The 18,449-nt window shown below is 46.4% G+C and overlaps 1 protein-coding gene across 9 annotated transcripts in view; it reads left to right on the forward strand.

Moving 5' to 3' along the window:
* SGCG (sarcoglycan gamma) overlaps positions 1 to 18,449 on the forward strand; it is a 69,775-nt gene that overhangs the window by 35,138 nt on the left and 16,188 nt on the right. For 7 of the 9 annotated variants that reach the window (XM_021065455.1, XM_021065454.1, XM_021065461.1 and 4 more), the window contains exons 2-4: positions 4,208 to 4,402; positions 6,731 to 6,832; positions 11,952 to 12,039. In XM_021065455.1, coding sequence (XP_020921114.1) covers positions 4,208 to 4,402; positions 6,731 to 6,832; positions 11,952 to 12,039 — 385 coding nt within the window. Of the gene's footprint in view, positions 1 to 2,768; positions 2,855 to 4,207; positions 4,403 to 6,730; positions 6,833 to 11,951; positions 12,040 to 18,449 lie in introns of those variants that run through there. The other 2 variants (XM_013980394.2, XM_021065458.1) reach the window with 2 other exon arrangements.

Here is an 18,449-nt window from a genome sequence, read left to right on the forward strand (position 1 = left end):
GCTCCTCTTCCCAGGAGAGCCTCAGACAGTTGTCCTAGAGCCTGCGTGTCTCCTTCTCAGTACACCGCTAACTCACCCCACAGCCACGCTGCGGTGCCCCTGGGTTTCAACTTACTAATCCCCAACAGCTGAGGAAACTCTGAAGTCACCCTCAACTTTGTGTTCTGGGCTGTGCCTGCCTGCAGCAGGCGGAAGTTCCTGGGCCAGGGATCTGGCCTGTGCCACAGGAGTGACACTGCCAGATCCTTAACCACTGGGCCACCAGGGAACTCCACTCTCACCTTATTTTATTGCCTGTTGTACATTTAAATTTAAATGAACTTATCTGAGTATTTGGCCACTCAACACTTGTGCTTCATCTATTCGGCCAGTATGTGTTGAGCACATGTGCTGTGTTCCTGGTGCTATTCCAGGTGCCGGGGAGAGGACAGAGTAACAGAACTGTTGCAGATGCTACCCTCTTGGGGTTGCTATGAGGTGAGCTAGGGCAGAAGGCAAAGCGGGAGGGAGCACAGTGGTGTTGGCACGGGGCGGGGGGGCAGGGGGTGTCATAGCTTAAACAGGATGCAAAGGGCTCTGTTCATAAATGACCTTGGAGCAGAGTCGAGTCTGTCTAGGAGGAGCCCTGCAGTTCCCTACCTTCCAGGTAGAGGGAGCTGTAACTGCAGATTCCCAGGGGGTGGGATGGAGCTCAGCGTGGACATGGGCTGAGGACCAGCACCAGTGTGACAGGAACAGAGAGAGTGAGGGGGAGGGTGACAGGGACGCAGACAGGGTGGGCAGTGCCCATCAGGGTAAGGATTCTGGCTTTTACTCTGAGGGATATAGAAAGGCCTAGGAGAGTTTGGCTTGGGGTTTGGAGTTTTGTTTTTATTGTTTTGATGATACAGGGTTTTTTTTTTTAATTGATGTATAGTTGATATACAATATTACATAAGTGACATGTGTACAATACAATGTTTCATAATTTTTACAGCTTATGGTCCGTTCATAGTTACTGTAACACTGGCCCTGTTCCCTGTGTTGTGCATACATCCTTGCAGCTTATTCTAAGGTAGTAGTTTGTATCTCCTAATCCCCGCCGTCTGCTACCCCTCCCCCCATGCCGTCCCCACTGGTAACCAGTAGTTTGTTCTCTACACCTGTGATCCTAGGAGGGTTTTATGGAGAGAGGGCGTGTGAACCAGGTGGTGATTTAAAAGGACACCTCCAGCCCCTTGGTGGAAGCTGTGGAAGGTTTCGGGCTGGGAGCAGGGACCAGTTAGGTGGCCGTTGCAGTAACCCGGGTGGAGGATGGTGGAGAGGGGCCGGTTCTGGGTTCGAGGTGTGCTCTGGAGTTAAGCGGGTTGAGGACCCAACACTGTCTCTGTGAGGATGTGGGTTCAATCCCTGGCCTCGCTCAGTGGGTTAAGGATCTGGCGTGGCTGTGGTGTAGGCATGCAGCTGCACCTCAGATTTGACCCTGGCCCGGGAACTTCCATATGTCACAGATGAAGCCATTAAAAAAAAAAAAGACGGTGCTCTGATTTGCTGACTTGGTGATGGAGAACAAATGATGAGGGTTTGGGCCTGAGCACCTTGAAAGGTAAAGCTGCCTTTTAGTGCGACGCGGAAGGTTTTACAGGGAGCAGGCTGGCGAGATGAGGTCGGGATTTTGGGGACGTGGGAAGTTTGAGATTCCCAGGTGGGTGTAGGAGTCTTGATTCAAGGGGAATAGACACCATGTGGGTGCACCCACAACGGGGGGGGGGTTGTGCGGGGGTGGACATGCGGGTGAAAAGGAGAAGCCCAGGGTGAGTGTGGAGCAGGAGATGAGAGGCAGCACAGGAGAATGAGAGGTAGCAGCCGTCCCTGTGAGAAAGAGGCCAAGGAGCGTTCTGGAAACCAAGTGGGCACATTTCAAGGAGGATGGGGTGGCTGGTCTTGGGCAAGTGCTCTCATGGGGTCCTGCGATGGCACCTTTTGTTTGGCAGCGGGGCCAGGGGTGAGCTTGCAGGGGCAAGTGGAGTGGAGCGCTGAGTGAGTGTAACGGGGTTCCAGGGAGGAAGGGACTCAGACACTGAGCATCATCCACGCAGGAGTTTCGTTCTGGAAACAGGGAGCTGGGCTCCCTCCCTCCCGTGGGGCTGGGCCCCAGGTACTACTGGGAAGCACCTGCCGTCACCAGGGCAGGTGGTGACACAGCACCACCCCTGTCCTCGGGGGCCTCGGGCTGGTGGCTCGATGCCTGTCAAGACCAGGTGGGGGTTTTGGGTCTTGTACTTCATCCTCATTCCTGTTTTTTTCAGTATTGCAGACACTGGAGAGACCTCCTGTTTATATACCCCTAGACCCTTCCCAACATGTCAACTCTGACACTCTTTTAACCGGGACAGCGTAGTTTATGTTCACCCACTTAGCCGTTTGGGACGCGCCCCTCGGCTGCGACCATTGCCTAAAAGCTTGGCCTGGGAGTACTAAATCGTTTCTTAATGGATCGAGCAAATTCCTAAATCACCAAACATTCTGTCGGCTCTGGGCCTCAGAGGACTTACCCCATCTGTCTGGCCCCCTTTTCTAGCATCCTTCCTGGCGGGTAGCTCAGTTTGTCAGATTCACCAGTTCTTTCATTCCTTTCTTGATTCGTTTGTTCATTCATCCACTCAAGACTTGTGTTGGGAGCCTGTTACACGTTAGGGACACTAAACACTAAATGAACAGGAGTCACATGGAGTTTAGATTCTGGAGAAGGGATATGACTAAGCACGTGAGCATCAACTAAAAGAACAGGTTCGCAGGGCTGCAGCGAGGTCACAAGGGCTTCCCTCCGGGCAGAATTGCCACCAGCCCTCCTGAAAACCACAGCAAAGTTGACGTAAGCGACATGAAAGTTTTCTTGATTTTCTCTGTGAACAAAACTTGGGAAGATTTCAAACCACAGCGTGACAGGAGCTCTCTTACACTTGCTGCTGGGGCGGGGCGGGGGGGGGGGGGGGGCTTCCAGAGCAGAAGGAGGGAAGGAGGGAAGAAGGCTGGCGGTGGCGCTGCCGAGCGTTCCCGGCAGCTGGCGGTGGCGCCGCTGCAGCCCCGGGAGTGGAGGGGAGGCGGCAGATGCGGGAGGCAGGTTGAAGACAGAGTCGAGAAGGCCTGCCGGCCTGCGGCTCGAAGGGAAAGGGGAGACGCAGGGGTGACTTCTGAAACTGGAGCAGCGGCCTGTGCGGGTGACTTCCTGCTACAAGGAAGACTGGAGGGGTCAAAGATGAGACGCCCTTGCGACATCCCGGGCCGCTCCGGTTCTCCGCAAGGAGGGGCACCAGCCCCCCGAGCGTCTGAAACACCGGGTGGCGCCGCGCACCATTGCGTGCTGTCATTCAGACATGGAACGTGCTTGCTGCTCGGCTGGAAGGAGATTGAAAGAATTATTTTAGACCATGACCTTTTAAACAAGGACCTCTCCAAACCCTTCCTAAAAATAAATGCATTTTAAAAATCTCGAGGAGAGGATTCTACATGCTGCTTCACGGCTGTGCTCCATTGACCGTCAGAAAAGTCATCACAGTTTCTCATCTTAGTTTTAAATTCAAACCGTGTTTTTTCTTTGTGTAAAGGGAAAGTGAACCGCTTTTTAAAAACCTTCATAGAGTTGAAACTGTTACTGAAACCTTTATTTACATAAAATGATGAATGCTTGTAATCATTTGTGCACACATGTTTTGATCTTTCTGGACATGAGTCAATACCTGGGAGCCTTATTATAAGCAAAAGTTGGTGGGGTTGGTGTCTTGTAAAGAGCCGTTCAAATTCTGAGTAATTAGGCTGAAGGTAAGTGCAGTGTAATCCTTGGCATAAACTTAAGTGATTGAAATGTGTTTTAAGGCATATAGGTTCCAGCTTGATTTCCCTCCACTGACTCTTTTAAAAACTTGGTAACTTAGTTGTCAATAGGTTGACGTGTCCATTCCCGATTTAATCCTGCAGAATTTTGAAAGCCGTGTGTGTATCAACTTGATTGATTAAAATCTGAAAATGTAATCACCGGATGTCACATGAACGCATCACGTCTCTTTTGAGCGACAGATTAGCACTGCAGTTGAAATACAGTGACGTGTTTCACAGTAGCATTTAATGCTCTTTTGAAAAAATCCTAATTTGGGGAATGGGTTCTTGGGCAATGGTACGTCCCTGTTGACAGACGAGGTCTCCCTGTCTCCTCCCCTCCCCGAGGCAGATGGTGCGTGAACAGTACACCACAGCCACGGAGGGCACCCAGGTGGAGAGGCCAGAGAACCAGGCCGTCTACAAAATCGGCATTTATGGCTGGAGAAAGCGCTGCCTCTACTTATTCGTTCTTCTTTTGCTCATCCTTCTCCTTGTGAACTTGGCTCTTACCATTTGGATTCTTCGAGTGATGTGGTTTTCCCCAGTAAGTATTTCTTTGTATTTCCTGAGACGCATGTTCGTGTCTTGTTTGCATGGTCACCCGCTCCCCATCCATCAGTAGCAACTTCCGTTCATTCACCTAAGATCTTTTCCTGTCGAGTTTTCAGCAGCAAAAATATACATACAGCATTTACTTTTCTTGTTTATCGTTTTTAGTCGTTTCACTGTGACCGCTACTGTGTTGCTTTTTGTGGTTTGTTGTCATTGCCATTTTGTGTAATTGTTATCTTTGCCTGGTGGGGAGATGGCCAGAAGCTTGTCGGCGTTGACGGCATCATGACTGCTTAAGATGCTTTATGCATCACGTTGGTAATATTGTATAAATCATGTTTTTTGAGTCGCCTTCATTTATAGACATTTACCATTCGGATGGTACTTTCTGATCGTTTAAAAGCTCCTTTCTTTCTTTTTTTTTTTTTTTTTTTTTTGTCTTTTTTGCCATTTCTTGGGCTGCTTCCGCGGCATATGAAGGTTCCCAGGCTAGGGGTGTAATCGGAGCCGTAGCCACCGGCCTACCCCAGAGCCACAGCAACTCAGGATCCGAGCTGCGTCTGCAACCTACACCACAGCTCACAGCAACGCCGGATCCTTAACCCACTGAGCGAGGCCAGGGATCGAACCTCATGGTTCCTAGTTGGATTCGTTAACCACTGAGCCACGACAGGACCTCCAAAGCTCCTTTCTGATACACCATAAATTCACGTCTCCACGTCAGTATTTAACAACAAATTTAAATAAAGTATTCATAATCTTAAAGAATTCTGATTCTGTTTTAAGTATCCTCCTAGTCTCCAGATAGCTGGGCAACTGTATATGCTCTGATCATATTTTGGACACTTTTTGAAGAAAATTTCGTTTAATGCAGAATGTCTTAATTTTGCAAGATAGTCACAGTGAGAAAAAAATGCTGCAGTGAACATTTTTTTTGGAGACTGAACCACAGTCGAATTCCTCAAGTTTAAACTCTGGATTCTGTCAGGGCTTTTCCAGACCAGCGAGGCCCCTCGGTCTTGTGGACCCTCTGAGAGGCAGCTCGCTCCACCCGCAGGAGACCCTCGGGGGCCTGGGGGAGAGCAGCAGCTGCCCTGCCCGCAGGTGCTGGGGACAGACAGGTAGGAAGAGTCCCTCGGCGCCAGGGGCCGAGTTCTCCTGGTCCCCTGGGGATCCCAGAGCGTGGCTGGCACTCAGTCCGCGTGTCTGGAAAGAATGAAGAGGGGCTTTGTCTCAGAAACACTCATGCATTCGTGTTACACGCCGCGTGAAGGGCAAGTGCCCGTGGGGATAGTTTGCTCTCGTCTCGTGTGTGTAGCGGTTCACACAGCCTGCAGGCGTTACGAATTTCGACGAAGTGAAATGAAACGGCACCAGCAGCCGAGTCCACCGGCCCAGCTGCAGTCGGCTCCTCAGAACCGCAGAGCCTGCCGCGTGGCGGCCGCTGTGCGTGGCCTGCAGCCCGCGGGGTGCGCCTCCTGAGCGTGGGGCTTGCTTTCCGCAGCGGGGGGCACCTGTCGGGATCGGCAGTGAATGTCCGGGTTCTTGAGCGCTGCTCTTCAGACAGCAAGATGAACCCTGGAAAGGGCCAGGCCTCCGTCTGAGACGGTGTCGACCTGGGGTCATTCTTGCCGAGGGGCTGGGCGGGAGGACCTACTCCCGCAGGTGCACGCGCTTGGTGCCTCCGCGCTTTTTCAGCTGCGCCGCACACGAGGAGGCTGCGCATCGATGCGCGCTCTGGTGGTTGGAGCGATCTCCCTGAACCAGACTGCACTTCCTTTGTTATTTTATTCCCAGCTAACCCCGTATCCTTCCCTGAATACGTACACGCGAAGGAAGTAACAGGACTAGAAAAGAACATTTTTGAGAGCTTTGGCACCGAAATGAGAAACAGGAAGGGCTTTCACCCGTTGCCACCAGTGTATCTATCCAGCCTTCCTTGTTGCTGAGACAGGCACCCCGTCCTGTTGCGCTAGATTAGCGCTTCACATTCTGTAGACCGTTCTCTCTTGACTCTGGTTTTGCACCCATGGGATGTTTTACAGTGTCCTCAAGGCTTAACAGTGTGGTGGTCCCTGGTGATCTCTGGAACAAAGTCTTGTGTCCTTTCTGGTCATTTTTTGTGACTGGAAGCAGGTGCCTGGAATGCAGCCGCATGTCCTCCCACGTGGCTCGTCACATAGAAAGGTCCGAGAAATAGGTGTTACGCGGAGAACTCACATGGTGCACTTGAAGCCTTAAAAGGGTTAAGTAGATAGTAAAAAAAGAAAAGGAAAAAGAAAGCAATAACAAAATCTCTATTGTCTCATCTTTTTAACAGGCAGGGATGGGCCACTTGCAAGTGAAACAAGAGGGACTTCGCCTGGAAGGGGACTCAGAGTTTTTATTCCCATTGTACGCCAAAGAAATACGCTCCAGAGTGGTAAGAAGACGATGAAACGTTTAAATAATTTGTGTTTTATGAAGAATAAATAATAGTTCAACACAGAAATTTAATACACTTCAGAGGAGAGTTTTTAAAATGTACACACGCACACATGTATGACACACTCCTCATGAAAAGCTTGTCTATAAAGTTGTGAGATTTGTTTTTGATGTTACATTCTAAAAAGACTCCATTCTTGTGCCCTTCAGATCTGAAGTTGGTGGCCTCAGTAATTTATACCATAATAATTAAGGGTTTAGTAATTAAAACATTGAGTTTTTAAGCACTGTTTTAAAATACACAGTGGGTTTTTAAGCCTCTCCCAAACTAGACCCCAGGACAGTCACCATGCTCTGCCACCAACTGCAAAATAATGGGGCATAAAACTTCACACACACACTACAAAGCACACATGTGGTCATTTCACCCTGTTTGTTCCTTCTGGTCCACATCCATGACAGTCGGAGCAGGCGATCGGCCTGGATATCACAGCTGACACATGTATGAGCCTGACACCGAGTTTACTCGGGTGACACACTTATGATGGCATCTCATTGCATTGAATAGCTCTGTGGTATGGAAAATGGAGAGCTGACACACACTTCTGTGGCAAGGGAAGTCAGATATGAACAAAGAATTCAAATACTAGAAAGAAATACACACTCAACAGGAACAGAAGGCAGAGTCCCAGAGCTCACACGGGATGGGAAGGGCTCACGCTCCCACCTGCCAGAGTGGGACAGCTTTGTAAGTCATGGGACAGTGGGTCGGATGCTCAGAAGCGTTGGCTCAGGATGGGCACAAGAGGCACTGGAGTATATGCTGATCTTGTCCCATCTAACAAAGCCTAACAAGCCGTGAAAGGACCATACTTTCTCCGGGTGACTTACGGGGTCCCAGAACACAGCTTGAAAAAACAGTGTTCCACCTGGGCAAAAATGTCAAGGAAAGCCTGGACACGTACAGAGAAACACGAAAGATGGAAATACAGGACAAAGCCCAAATTAGTCTTCTAAAGATGAAAACTTTCAACATGTGGAATTTTAAAAAAGTCATTTGGTGAGATTAGCAGATTAACAGCAGATTGGACACTGCAGAAGAGAAGATGGGTAAATTTGAAGATACCGCAGTAGATACCAGTTGAAATGGAATATAGAGAAAAAAGACAGGAAAAATGCACAGAGTATCGGTGAACTGAGAGAGAATGTCAAGGGCTCGTATATATGCATAATTGGAATTCAAGGAGAGTAGAGAAGAAATGACAAACATTATTGGAAAGAATATGTGATTTTTCCCCCCAGTGTGATGAAAACTTTAAACCCACATATAAAATGTGCCTATTAAACCTCAAACAAGAAATACAAGAAGATGACATCAAGATACATTATAGTTAAAGTGCTCAAAATCAGAGATAAAGAGAAAGATTTTCAAAGCAGCCAGAATGAAAGGCCATATTCCATACAAACCAACCAAGAAAAGGATAACAGGAGACTTGCTGTCAGGAACCATTCAAACCGGAAGATAGCAGAGCACTGATTTAAGGATTTTCGACTACTTAAAGCTGAAAAATTTGCTTCCGACTGGCACTGTAAGAAATATTAGAGGAAATCCTTCATACAAGGGGACTGTGATACCAGGTGAAAATCTGCATCTTCACAAAGGAACAGAAAACACCAGAAGTGGTGAATTTGTGGGTCAGTAATAAAGAATATCCCATTTCAGAAGCCATTTGACTGCAAGAGCAGAGACAGTCACATGAATGGATAGTTCCTAACAAGGACGGAAGTAAAAATGCAGGAAAACGATACAACAAACCACAAGAGCCAGTGCGGAAGCCCTGTTCGAGCATCTTCTCAGGTCAGACAAGAAGTGGCCTAACACTGTCTGAAGACAGACAATGAGAAGGTAAAGGCGCGTGGTGTAAATCATGAAGCACATACACCCCCACGCTGGGAGGAGCTAATGTGCCAACCAAGGCGATGAAATTAGAAATAAACGAATCGGCAAGGGAGAAGACGAAGCAAAGAGCAGATGGGAGGACTACAAAGCAGACAGCAAGTCGTTAGATTTAAACCTAGCCATCTCAGTAATCACACTAAATATAAACACTCTAAATACTCCAAAGGCAGAGATTGTCACACCAAAGGAGAAAGCAAGGCCAACTCTATGCCAAAAAACCCATCTGAACGGTAACGATACAAAGAAGTACAAAGTCAAAAGTAATCACACTAAATATAAATGCTCTAAATACCCAAAGGCAGAGATGGTCACGCCGGAGGAGAAAGCAAGGCCAACTCTATGCCACCTGCCAAAAACCCATCTGAACGGCAACGATACAAAGAAGTGCAAAGTCAAAAGATGTTTTAAAAGATACACTGACACTCGTCCGCAGAAGTCGTAACGGCCATGTTAGCAACAGACAGTGGTTTCGGAGCAGAGAGATAAAGGTCTCAGACGCACAGGGTCGCTTCAGTTGACCAGGAGTAAACTCACCAGCGTTCAGGTGGCTAAGTGTTTCCAAGCGTCAAGATACATGACGCAAAAACTAATAGACCTGCAAGAAGAGAAAGGGGTATATCCAAGTTTATGGTCAACCATTTCAATATCACTTTCTCAAGAACTGAGAGGACCAATAAGCAGGAAGTCAGTCAGGACGTAGGAAACTTGAACAACACGATCAAACGTATGCAGGGCGCTCCCTCTGATAGCCAGCAGGAGAAGGCAAGTTATTTTCAAGTGCACTGGGAACATTTATCAAGATCATATTTTGGACTATAAAACAAATCTCTCTTTTTTTTTTTTCCTTTGTAAGGCCGTACGCACAGCATATGGAAGTTCCCAGGCTAGGGGTCAAATCGGAGCTGCAGCTGCCCGCCTATACCACAGCCACAGCCCCGCCACATCCAAGCTGTGTCTCCCACCCACACCACAGCTCATGGCAATGCAGGATCCTTAGCCCACTGAATGAGGCCAGGCATTGAACCCGAAACCTCATGGTTCCTAGTTGGGTATCATTTCCGCTGCACCACGGCGGGAACTCCTATAAAACAAATCTCAATAGACGTAAAAGCATTGAAATCCTGCAGTGTGTGGTGTCCCGCATTAACAGGAAGCTGGAAGGGGCAGCTGTGGCCGTCAGGTCAGTGCTCACCAACATCGGGGCCTGTGTCTTGGTCCTCCTCCTGTGCCCCACCTCCCCGATGGTCACTAGGTGTCTGCTGGGGCACACACAGAGCACGGGCCTGGGGAACATGCAGTGTCAACGCCTGCATCCCTTTCGTCAGAAAAGCAAAGCCTTGCCTGGAACTCCGGCCTCATCCCAGCAGTTTCCGCATATGTCTCCTTGACCAGGGCTGCGTCCCAGGGCTCGCTCAGTCAGTGCAGCGCAGGCTGAGGAAGCACTTAGCTCTTCCAGCCCCTGCCGAGGAAGCCAGAAAAAGAAAAGGGCTGGAGAGTGGCCTTTGGATCAGACAAGCAGAGTGTTTCCCGGGACAGCTCCCTTTGTGTGGGCCTCGGAGGGGGCCTCCCAGCTCTGAGCTGGGCCAGCCCTTCCCTGCAGGGGGAGCGATCGAAAGGGGCCTGACGTTGGCAGCTGAAGCCTGGGTCCCATCACGGAACTGTCACTTGCTGGCCGTGGGTTTGTGTGAGCTGTAATTTAACCTCTCTGAGCTCAACTTCCTCATCTGTATGTGCAGAACGATGCTCCCTCGTTCAGAATGTAGCGGGTTAAAAAGAGAGACTGGTGGGAAAAATCCTTGTCCGTTGCCAGCTGCTATTATCACACAGTGTTTCCTAACAATGCAAGAAGGAGCAGTAAGGTCACACCGCGGCTGAAAGGTGCGACCCTGAGAAATCCATCTGCTTCCACAAAGCCAACTGGAGAGTTTCTGACCGGAGCTCCAGAGGACCCCTAAAACTTTCCTTCTGAAAAACCACATTATCCCCCCCACCCCCAACTTGGGAAGATATTTGGTTCCCTCCTGGTGACATGAACCTACCTGAATCCAGCAGCCAGCTTGCTGCATTCCCTTTGAAGACAACTGTTTACATAAGAGCCAGCAATCTTCTGTAAAACAAAACCCCATTCAGACGGCAATCCCGCAGAAAGCGCTTATGAGCTCAGAAAGCCACTTTATCTTCCAGCAAAGAGCTCTCAAAATGTAGGCATCCAACAAATTTTAAAAGCTCTTTTGAAATCAGAAGCCTTTGCATTTTGAAAACAACATGGTATTTATTTTAGAAGCACGAACCCTTCTCTGATTTATCTTTTACAAGTGTATCCTGTCCTGGACATAAATTATAAGAAATGAAAGTTTAAGTTCTTGGAAAAGAGAAGAACACTGATTAAACCTTGATTGAACGTGGACTTGGCACTTGGTAACCGGTATACACAGGTACCCTAAACCCAGGAGGTCATTATATTTTGTAAAAGCAGTTAATGCATTTACGCCCTCAACATAATCCAAGTTTTCAGAATAATTTTAGCCGGAAATTTATCAGATCACAGGCTCAATGGAGAAATTACTTTATATAGGAGTTCCCGTCATGGCGCAGTGGTTAATGAATCCGACTAGGAACCGTGAGGTTGCGGGTTCGATCCCTGGCCTTGCTCAGTGGGTTAAGGATCCGGTGCTGCCATGAACTGTGGTGTAGGTCGCAGATGCATCTTGGATCCCACATTGCTGTGGCTCTGGCGTAGGCCGGTGGCTACAGTTCCGATTAGACCCCTAGCCTGGGAACCTCCATATGCTGCAGGAGCATCCCTAGAAAAGGCAAAAAGACAAAAAAAAAAAAAAGAAATTACTTTATATAAACCCTAAACTCATGTACAAAGTTTATTTTTTTTGAGGGAAATGATGGATCATTTTAACCTTCGGGAAGTCTTGAAAAAGCCTTAACAAAAAGATTCAGGCACTGTAAGAGAAAAAGTGGGAAAATTTGGCATCAGATTCAGAAGTGCCTCCCAAGTGAAGCTCGGTCCCTGGCGGCCCGGAGCGTGGTAACGGTTCAGATTTTTGCAGAATCCAGATGCACCCTCGCTCCGGCCAGCGCGGCCCTTGACCTTGTTCCCGGTGGCCGTTCTCAGTGGGAACTAACCTTGTAAATCCCTTTTCAGGATTCGCCTCTGCTTCTGCAGTCCCCGCAGAACGTGACTCTCAGTGCCCGCACGGTGGAAGGAGAGGTCACGGGCAGGCTGACGGCGGGTGAGTCCTGCGGGTGGTCCCCGGCCGGGTGCCAAGTGGATACACGCGGGGGTGGGGGGGGTGTTCGAAAGAGTGCGGAGGTATTTATGCGCAGTCAAAGGAGGAATTTTCTAAGTGGAGACCACAGAGAAGAGCGGGGAGGGCGGGGGGAGCAGCCTCAGGTATTTTAGTTGACGTTATCTGGATGCCAAGAGAGAGGGGACCGTTTCAGGCAGTAGAGGAAACGCAGTGGTGCTTGAAGGATGCGGAGTCCCTCGCGGAGCCGGGGCCGGGAAAGCGGTGGCCGGCCTCACGCAGACGCAGACCCGCGCTGAGCCGAAGCCTCATCCCCCAGGCCGCTCCCTCTCGCCGCCCCGTTCCTCTCCTTCCCAGTGCATCTTGGCCCATGATTTTCACCTGAGCGTCATGGTTACCCCAGTCCTAACTCTGCGGGACTCTGGTTCGTCATCTGAGTGGCCGTGGTCCCCACACCAACCAGCATGGGCTTTAGTTGCACGAATACCAACCTCCCAGCAAAGTACACTCATGGGCCCGGTGCAGCTGCTCAGCCACGGGCGCTTGCGTGAGCTGGGCACCCACCTGTTCAGCTGAGACAGGAGAGCAGGGCCACGTGGGGGAGAGGTCACGTGGCATCTTGCACAGTGAGCAGAAGGGTCAGAAAGGAAGCACGGAGATGCGAGAAAAGACAGAAGAGCAAACAGCGGGCGAGAGGAACGTGTATCCCTTCTCTCCAGCATCTGCGCTCTGGAGATGGGCTGCAGCCAGGAGGCAGGATGGCCCTTCCGGTCTCTCTCTTTTTCATGCCTGTTTTTACTGAACAGTCATGTTACACTGGAAACTTCCTCCGTGTCGTAACTGGCGATTCCTTTTATTTACACTAAGAAGAGGGTTCTGTATTTTGTCTTCCGATTGAATCCTTAGAACTTATGCTGAATGATAAATTGTTTTCCTCTCTTGCTTAGAAGCTCGTTGGATCACTCAGTCCATTGAACTTCTCAGTGGCTCTAGGGGCACATCTGTGTTCACACAACATACACGTTTGTGAAACCTGTTAAACTGAATCATAGCTTCTTGATGAATTGTATAGTGTGCAATGCTACGATTAAAGTTGTTAAAATTCTTTAACCATGGCTTTTAAGTATTTCAGGGATTTTTTGCCTATCTTTTATCATTCATTCAACAAACGTGTATTGAATACCTATGCGCTGGTTTCTATATGCTGGCGAGTAATTAATAGCATTTAAAGAGTGTGTAATTTTTTTTTTTTTTTTAATGGCCATGGCATGCGGAAGTTCCCAGGCCAGGGACCAGATATGAGCCATAGTTATGACCTAATCACAGCTGCAACCATGCTGGCTTCTTTAACCCCCTGCACTGGACCAGGGATCAAACCCATGCCTCTGTCGCAGCCTGAGCTGCTGCAGTCGAATTCTTAACCCACTGTAGCACAGTGGGAACTCCTGTCATTATTTTTTAGGAGCTCCAAAAGGGAAAGATTCTCTGTATAGACTTACAAAAATGATTTAATACAAATACTTATTTTCTCATTTGAGTTTTGGCTAAATGTGGGTTTTCCTATAGCCCACAAGGGAGTTAGAGATAAGTTTGTCTCCAATTTCAAGGATGAAAAAATGGGCGTGCTGGACGGCTGATGTGCTCGAGAACACACAGCTAGTAGAACAGACGAGGCAAGAGTGACCCCAGGACCTGCTTCCCTGTCGGAGGTGTGTCCGCCACTGTCGCTCTACTCAGACGGGCCTGCGTCAGGGCACGCCACTAATTGTCCTGGTTACGGCGCATGTGGTTCCCTTTTTTGTCCCCGAGGAATTTATTTTTTTTAAGAAAAGCTTGCCATTAGACTTACTTTAGGAGTTCCCATTGTGGCTCAGTGGTAACAAACCTGACTGGTATCCATGAGGATTCGGGTTCGATCCCTGGCCTCACTCAGGGGGTCAAGGATCTTAACCACAGCAGTAGAACCAATGTTTTCCTTCTCTTGCGGGAGTTGGTGACATTTCTTTTTCAATGATGCTGTCTGGAAGGTACCATAATGGAGGGCTCTTAATGCGGCATATACCGTAAATCAGGAAGAACTGGATTGTGTTTTCACTAGAAAAACCGTTAGGCCAATTTCACAAACTTAATTGATCGGATCCTAAAGCTTTCCTTTATTTATTCCTTTGTCTTTTATTTATTTTCCTCTTTGTTTATACCAAGGGCTGTCATTAAAAATTTTATTTTATCAGGGAGTTCCCGTCGTGGCACAGTGGTTAACGAATCCGACTAGGAACCACGAGGTTGCGGGTTCGGTCCCTGCCCTTGCTCAGTGGGTTAACGATCTGGCGTTGCCGTGAGCTGTGGTGTAGGCTGCAGATGCGGCTCAGATCCTTCATTGCTGTGGCTCTGGCATAGGCTGGTGGCTACAGCTCCGATTCAACCCCTAGCCTGGGAACCTCCATATGCCATGGGAGTGGCCCAAGAAATGGTAAAAAGACACACACAAAAAATTATTTTATCAAATAGCTGTTTGTTTTTTTTAATCACCAAGAAAGTATTTGAGATATATTTCTTGAAGAACTCTGCTGCAAATGAGGGTTGCTTGCTCAGCTCTAATGTGTGTCCAAGTAGGTTAGAAAGACTAGTGGAATATTATGGACAGTTGAAAGGTGTAATTATAACCTCAGTTATTTGAAGAGATGATTATTCCTGTGGCGGGCTTCTTATCACCTGGAGAACAGTTTCTGTGGAAGAGGAAATCGTATTTCAATGTGACATTCAAACGCTTCTATTTAAAATGGATAAGCGGTGAGGTCCTCTGCGCAGGACACCACAGGGAGCTACATCCGGCCTCTTGGGATAGACCACGGTGGGAGATAGTAAGAGAAAAAGAGTGTGTGTGTCTGGGTCATGTGCTGTACAGCAGAAATTGGCACAACATTGTAAATCGACTATACTCTACAATTTTTTTTTAAATTTTTATAATTAAAAAGTAAATATACTTCTTATTTAAATTTTCTTCTCAAGAAAATTGGCATTCGATATCTATATATTTTTTAATAAAATGGAGATGGAATTTCACTAACCTGTGAGCCTTTGCTCAGGTACCGCCTCTGTCTGGAGTGTTTGGTCCTTTCTCCATCGGGAAGGGCAGGCTCTTCGCTCAAGGTCAGCTCAGACGTCCTCTTCCCCAGGCTGCCATCGCTGACCCCCGAGGAGGACTATGAATTCCTCGTCCGGGTTCTCACCCAACACTGTCCCCGCCTGCGCCACAGTCATCTCACTGCCAGGGGACGAGTGTGCCATGCCTTATCTTTCCGTGGACGCTAAACCTCACACTCACCTCAGTATCCTCAACTCTTAGCGCAGAGCTCTGAGCATGAAGAACATACAATATATTTGTCTTGAATGAAAGAGACTCCCTTTCCCGAGTGTTCTTTGAGGGTCTCTGTGGCTTTGTTACTCATGAAAATTATGCAGCTAAACTCATTTGTTGAATGTTTCATCAGTGTGTATGGAATGATATCATTTAATTTAACCCCTTTCACTTAATTAGGTTCCTCAAGTTAAGTGAGCTTCCAATGAGATAAACAGTGAGCTCTTACTGGATAAGTTACTCCAGGTTTTTCCTCTTGATTTTAAAGTCAAATAATTTGATATTCATCATTTAATGCAAATCAGTATTCATATGATAAATATGTAAGATTTATCAGTGACCCAGAGCAGTAAATAGTGGCACTGAATCACAGAGTAACTGAGTCTGGGTGGATGCTCAGAAGAGCAGAAATACAGGTAACAATCACAAGATACTGTGTTGGATAAAAGTGGGAGAGTGGGCATCCTTGTTTGTTCCAGATTTTAGTGGGAAGGCTTTCAGCTTTTCTCCATTGAGTGTTTTGTTTGCTGTGGGTTTGTCAGAAATGGCTTTTAGGATGTTGAAATATGTTCTATACCCACTTTGGTCAGAGTTGTTATCATGAATGGATGATGGATTTTATCAGATGCTTTCTCCGCATCTATTGAGATGGTCATGGCTTTTTTTACTTTTCTTTTGTTAAAGTGGTGTATGACACTGATGTGCGTATGCTGTATCATCCTTGTGAACTTGGGATGAATCCCACTTGGTCATGGTGTATGATCCTTTTTAACGTGTTGGAGTCAGTTGGCTAAAATTTTGTTGAGAATGTTTGCATCTATACTCATCAAATATACTAGCCTATAATTTTCTTTTTGTTAGTAGCTTTGTCTGGCTTTGGTATTATTGGGGTTATAATAATTTCATGGAATGTCTTTGGGGGCGTTCATTCTTCAGTGTTTTGGAAAAGTTTAAGAAGGATGGTTGTAAGTTCTCCTTTGTATGTTTGGTAAAATTCGCCTGTGAAGCCGTCTGGTCCTGGACTTGTGTTTGTTGGGCGTGTTTTTATAACATACTCAGTTTCATTTCTGGTGATCATTCTGTTTAAATTATCTATTTCTTCTTGATTCAGTTTTGGAGGGCTGTATGTCTCTAGAGAGTTGCCCGTTTATTCTGTGTTGTCACATTTGTTGGCATATAATTGTTCATAGTATCTCTGATGGTTTATTGTATTTCTGCAGTATCCATTGAGAGTTCTCCTTTTTCACAACTCATTTTCTTCATTTGGGTTCTCTCTTCTTTTTGGTGAGTCTTGCCAGAGGTTTGTCAGTTTTGTTGACCTTTTGAAAGAGCCAGCTCTTGGTTTTATTGATATTTTTTGTCTATTTTTTAACCTCTATTTTATTGAGTCCTTTCTGATCTTTATGATTTCCATTCTTCTGCTGACTTGAGATTTTGTTTCTTCTTCTTTTTCTTATTCCTTTAGGTGGTAGGTTAGGTTGTTGATTTGAGATCTTTCTTCTGTTTTTGAGGAAGGCCTGTATCACTGTGAATTTCCATCTGATTGTTTTGTGGCATCCCATGGATTTTGAACACTTGTGTTTTCACTGTTGTTTGTCTCAAGGTGTTTTTTAATTTCCTATTTGATTTCCTTGTTGACTCGTTTTTTTAGTAGCATGTTGTTTAGTCTCCATGTGGTCAGGTTTTTTTCACATTTTTTCCTATAGTTGATTTCTGGTTTCATGCCACTGTGGTCATAGAAGATGCTTGAAATAATTTCTGTACTCTTAAATTTGTTGAGGTTAGTTTTGTGCCTCAGTATGTTCCATGTGCACTTGAAAAGAATGTATATTCTGGGTGTTTTGGATGTAATGTCCTGAAAATACCAACTAAGTCTAACAGTTCTATTGTGTCATTTAGGATCTCTGTTGCCTCATTGAGTTTATGTGTGGAAGATCTGTCCATTGATGTGAGTGGGGTGTTAAAGTCTCTCACAGTTACTGTATTCCTATCAATTTCTCCTTTTATGTCTGTTAGTATTTGTTGTGTGTATTTGGGCGCTCCTATATTAGGGGCATAAATATTGACAAGTGTAACATCCTTTTTTGAGGTGATCCTTTTATCATTAAATAGTGTCCTTCTTTATCTTTCTTTATGGCCTTCATTTTAAAGTCTGTTTCGTCTGATAGGAGTATTGCAGCTCCTGCTTTCTTGTCATTTCCATTCACATGAAATATCTTTTTCCATCCCCTCACTTTTGCTTTATATGTGCTAATACTCAGTAGAGAAAAGCTGAAAGCCTTCCCACTAAAATCTGGAACAAGGCAAGGATGCCACTCTCACTTTATTCAACATAGTATTGGAAGTCCTAGCCACAGCAGTCAGACAAACAAAAGAAATAAAAGGTAAAAATTGGAAGAGAAGAGGTACAGTTGTCACCATATGCAGATGATGTGATACTGTATATATTGTATATGAGGCTATATACAAAACTACTCCAACTGAGCAACAAATTCAGCAGAGTAGCAGAATAGAAGATTATATTTTGGAAATCTGTTTCATTTCTGTATGCTAACAATTAAATATTAGAAAATGAATATCAAAAAAAAACCATACCTTTTAAAATCACACCCCCCAAAATTAAATACCTAGGAATAAACCAGACCAAGGAGGTGAAAGACTTACACACTGAGAACTATAAAACATTAATCAGGGAAACTAAAGAGGATTCAAAGAAATGGAAAGATATTCCATGCTTCTGGATTGGAAGAATTAATATGTGAAAATGGCCATACTGCCCAAAGCAATCTACAGATTTAATGCAATCCCTATCAAATTATCCATGACGTTTTTCATAAAACAAATATTCCAAAAATTTTTATGGAAACTTAAAAGACCCAGAATTGCCAAAGCAACCCTGAAGGAAAAAAACAAAGCAGGAGGAAATCCTGAGCAGTCCTGAGGGGGGAAAAAAACCAGCAGAAGGTGCAACTGTCCCAGACCTCAGGCAGTATTACAAAGCTACAGCAAACACGACAGTGTGGTACTGGTGTAAAAA

This window comes from Sus scrofa, chromosome 11 (genome assembly GCF_000003025.6).
Source record: "Sus scrofa isolate TJ Tabasco breed Duroc chromosome 11, Sscrofa11.1, whole genome shotgun sequence".
NCBI lineage: Eukaryota > Metazoa > Chordata > Mammalia > Artiodactyla > Suidae > Sus > Sus scrofa.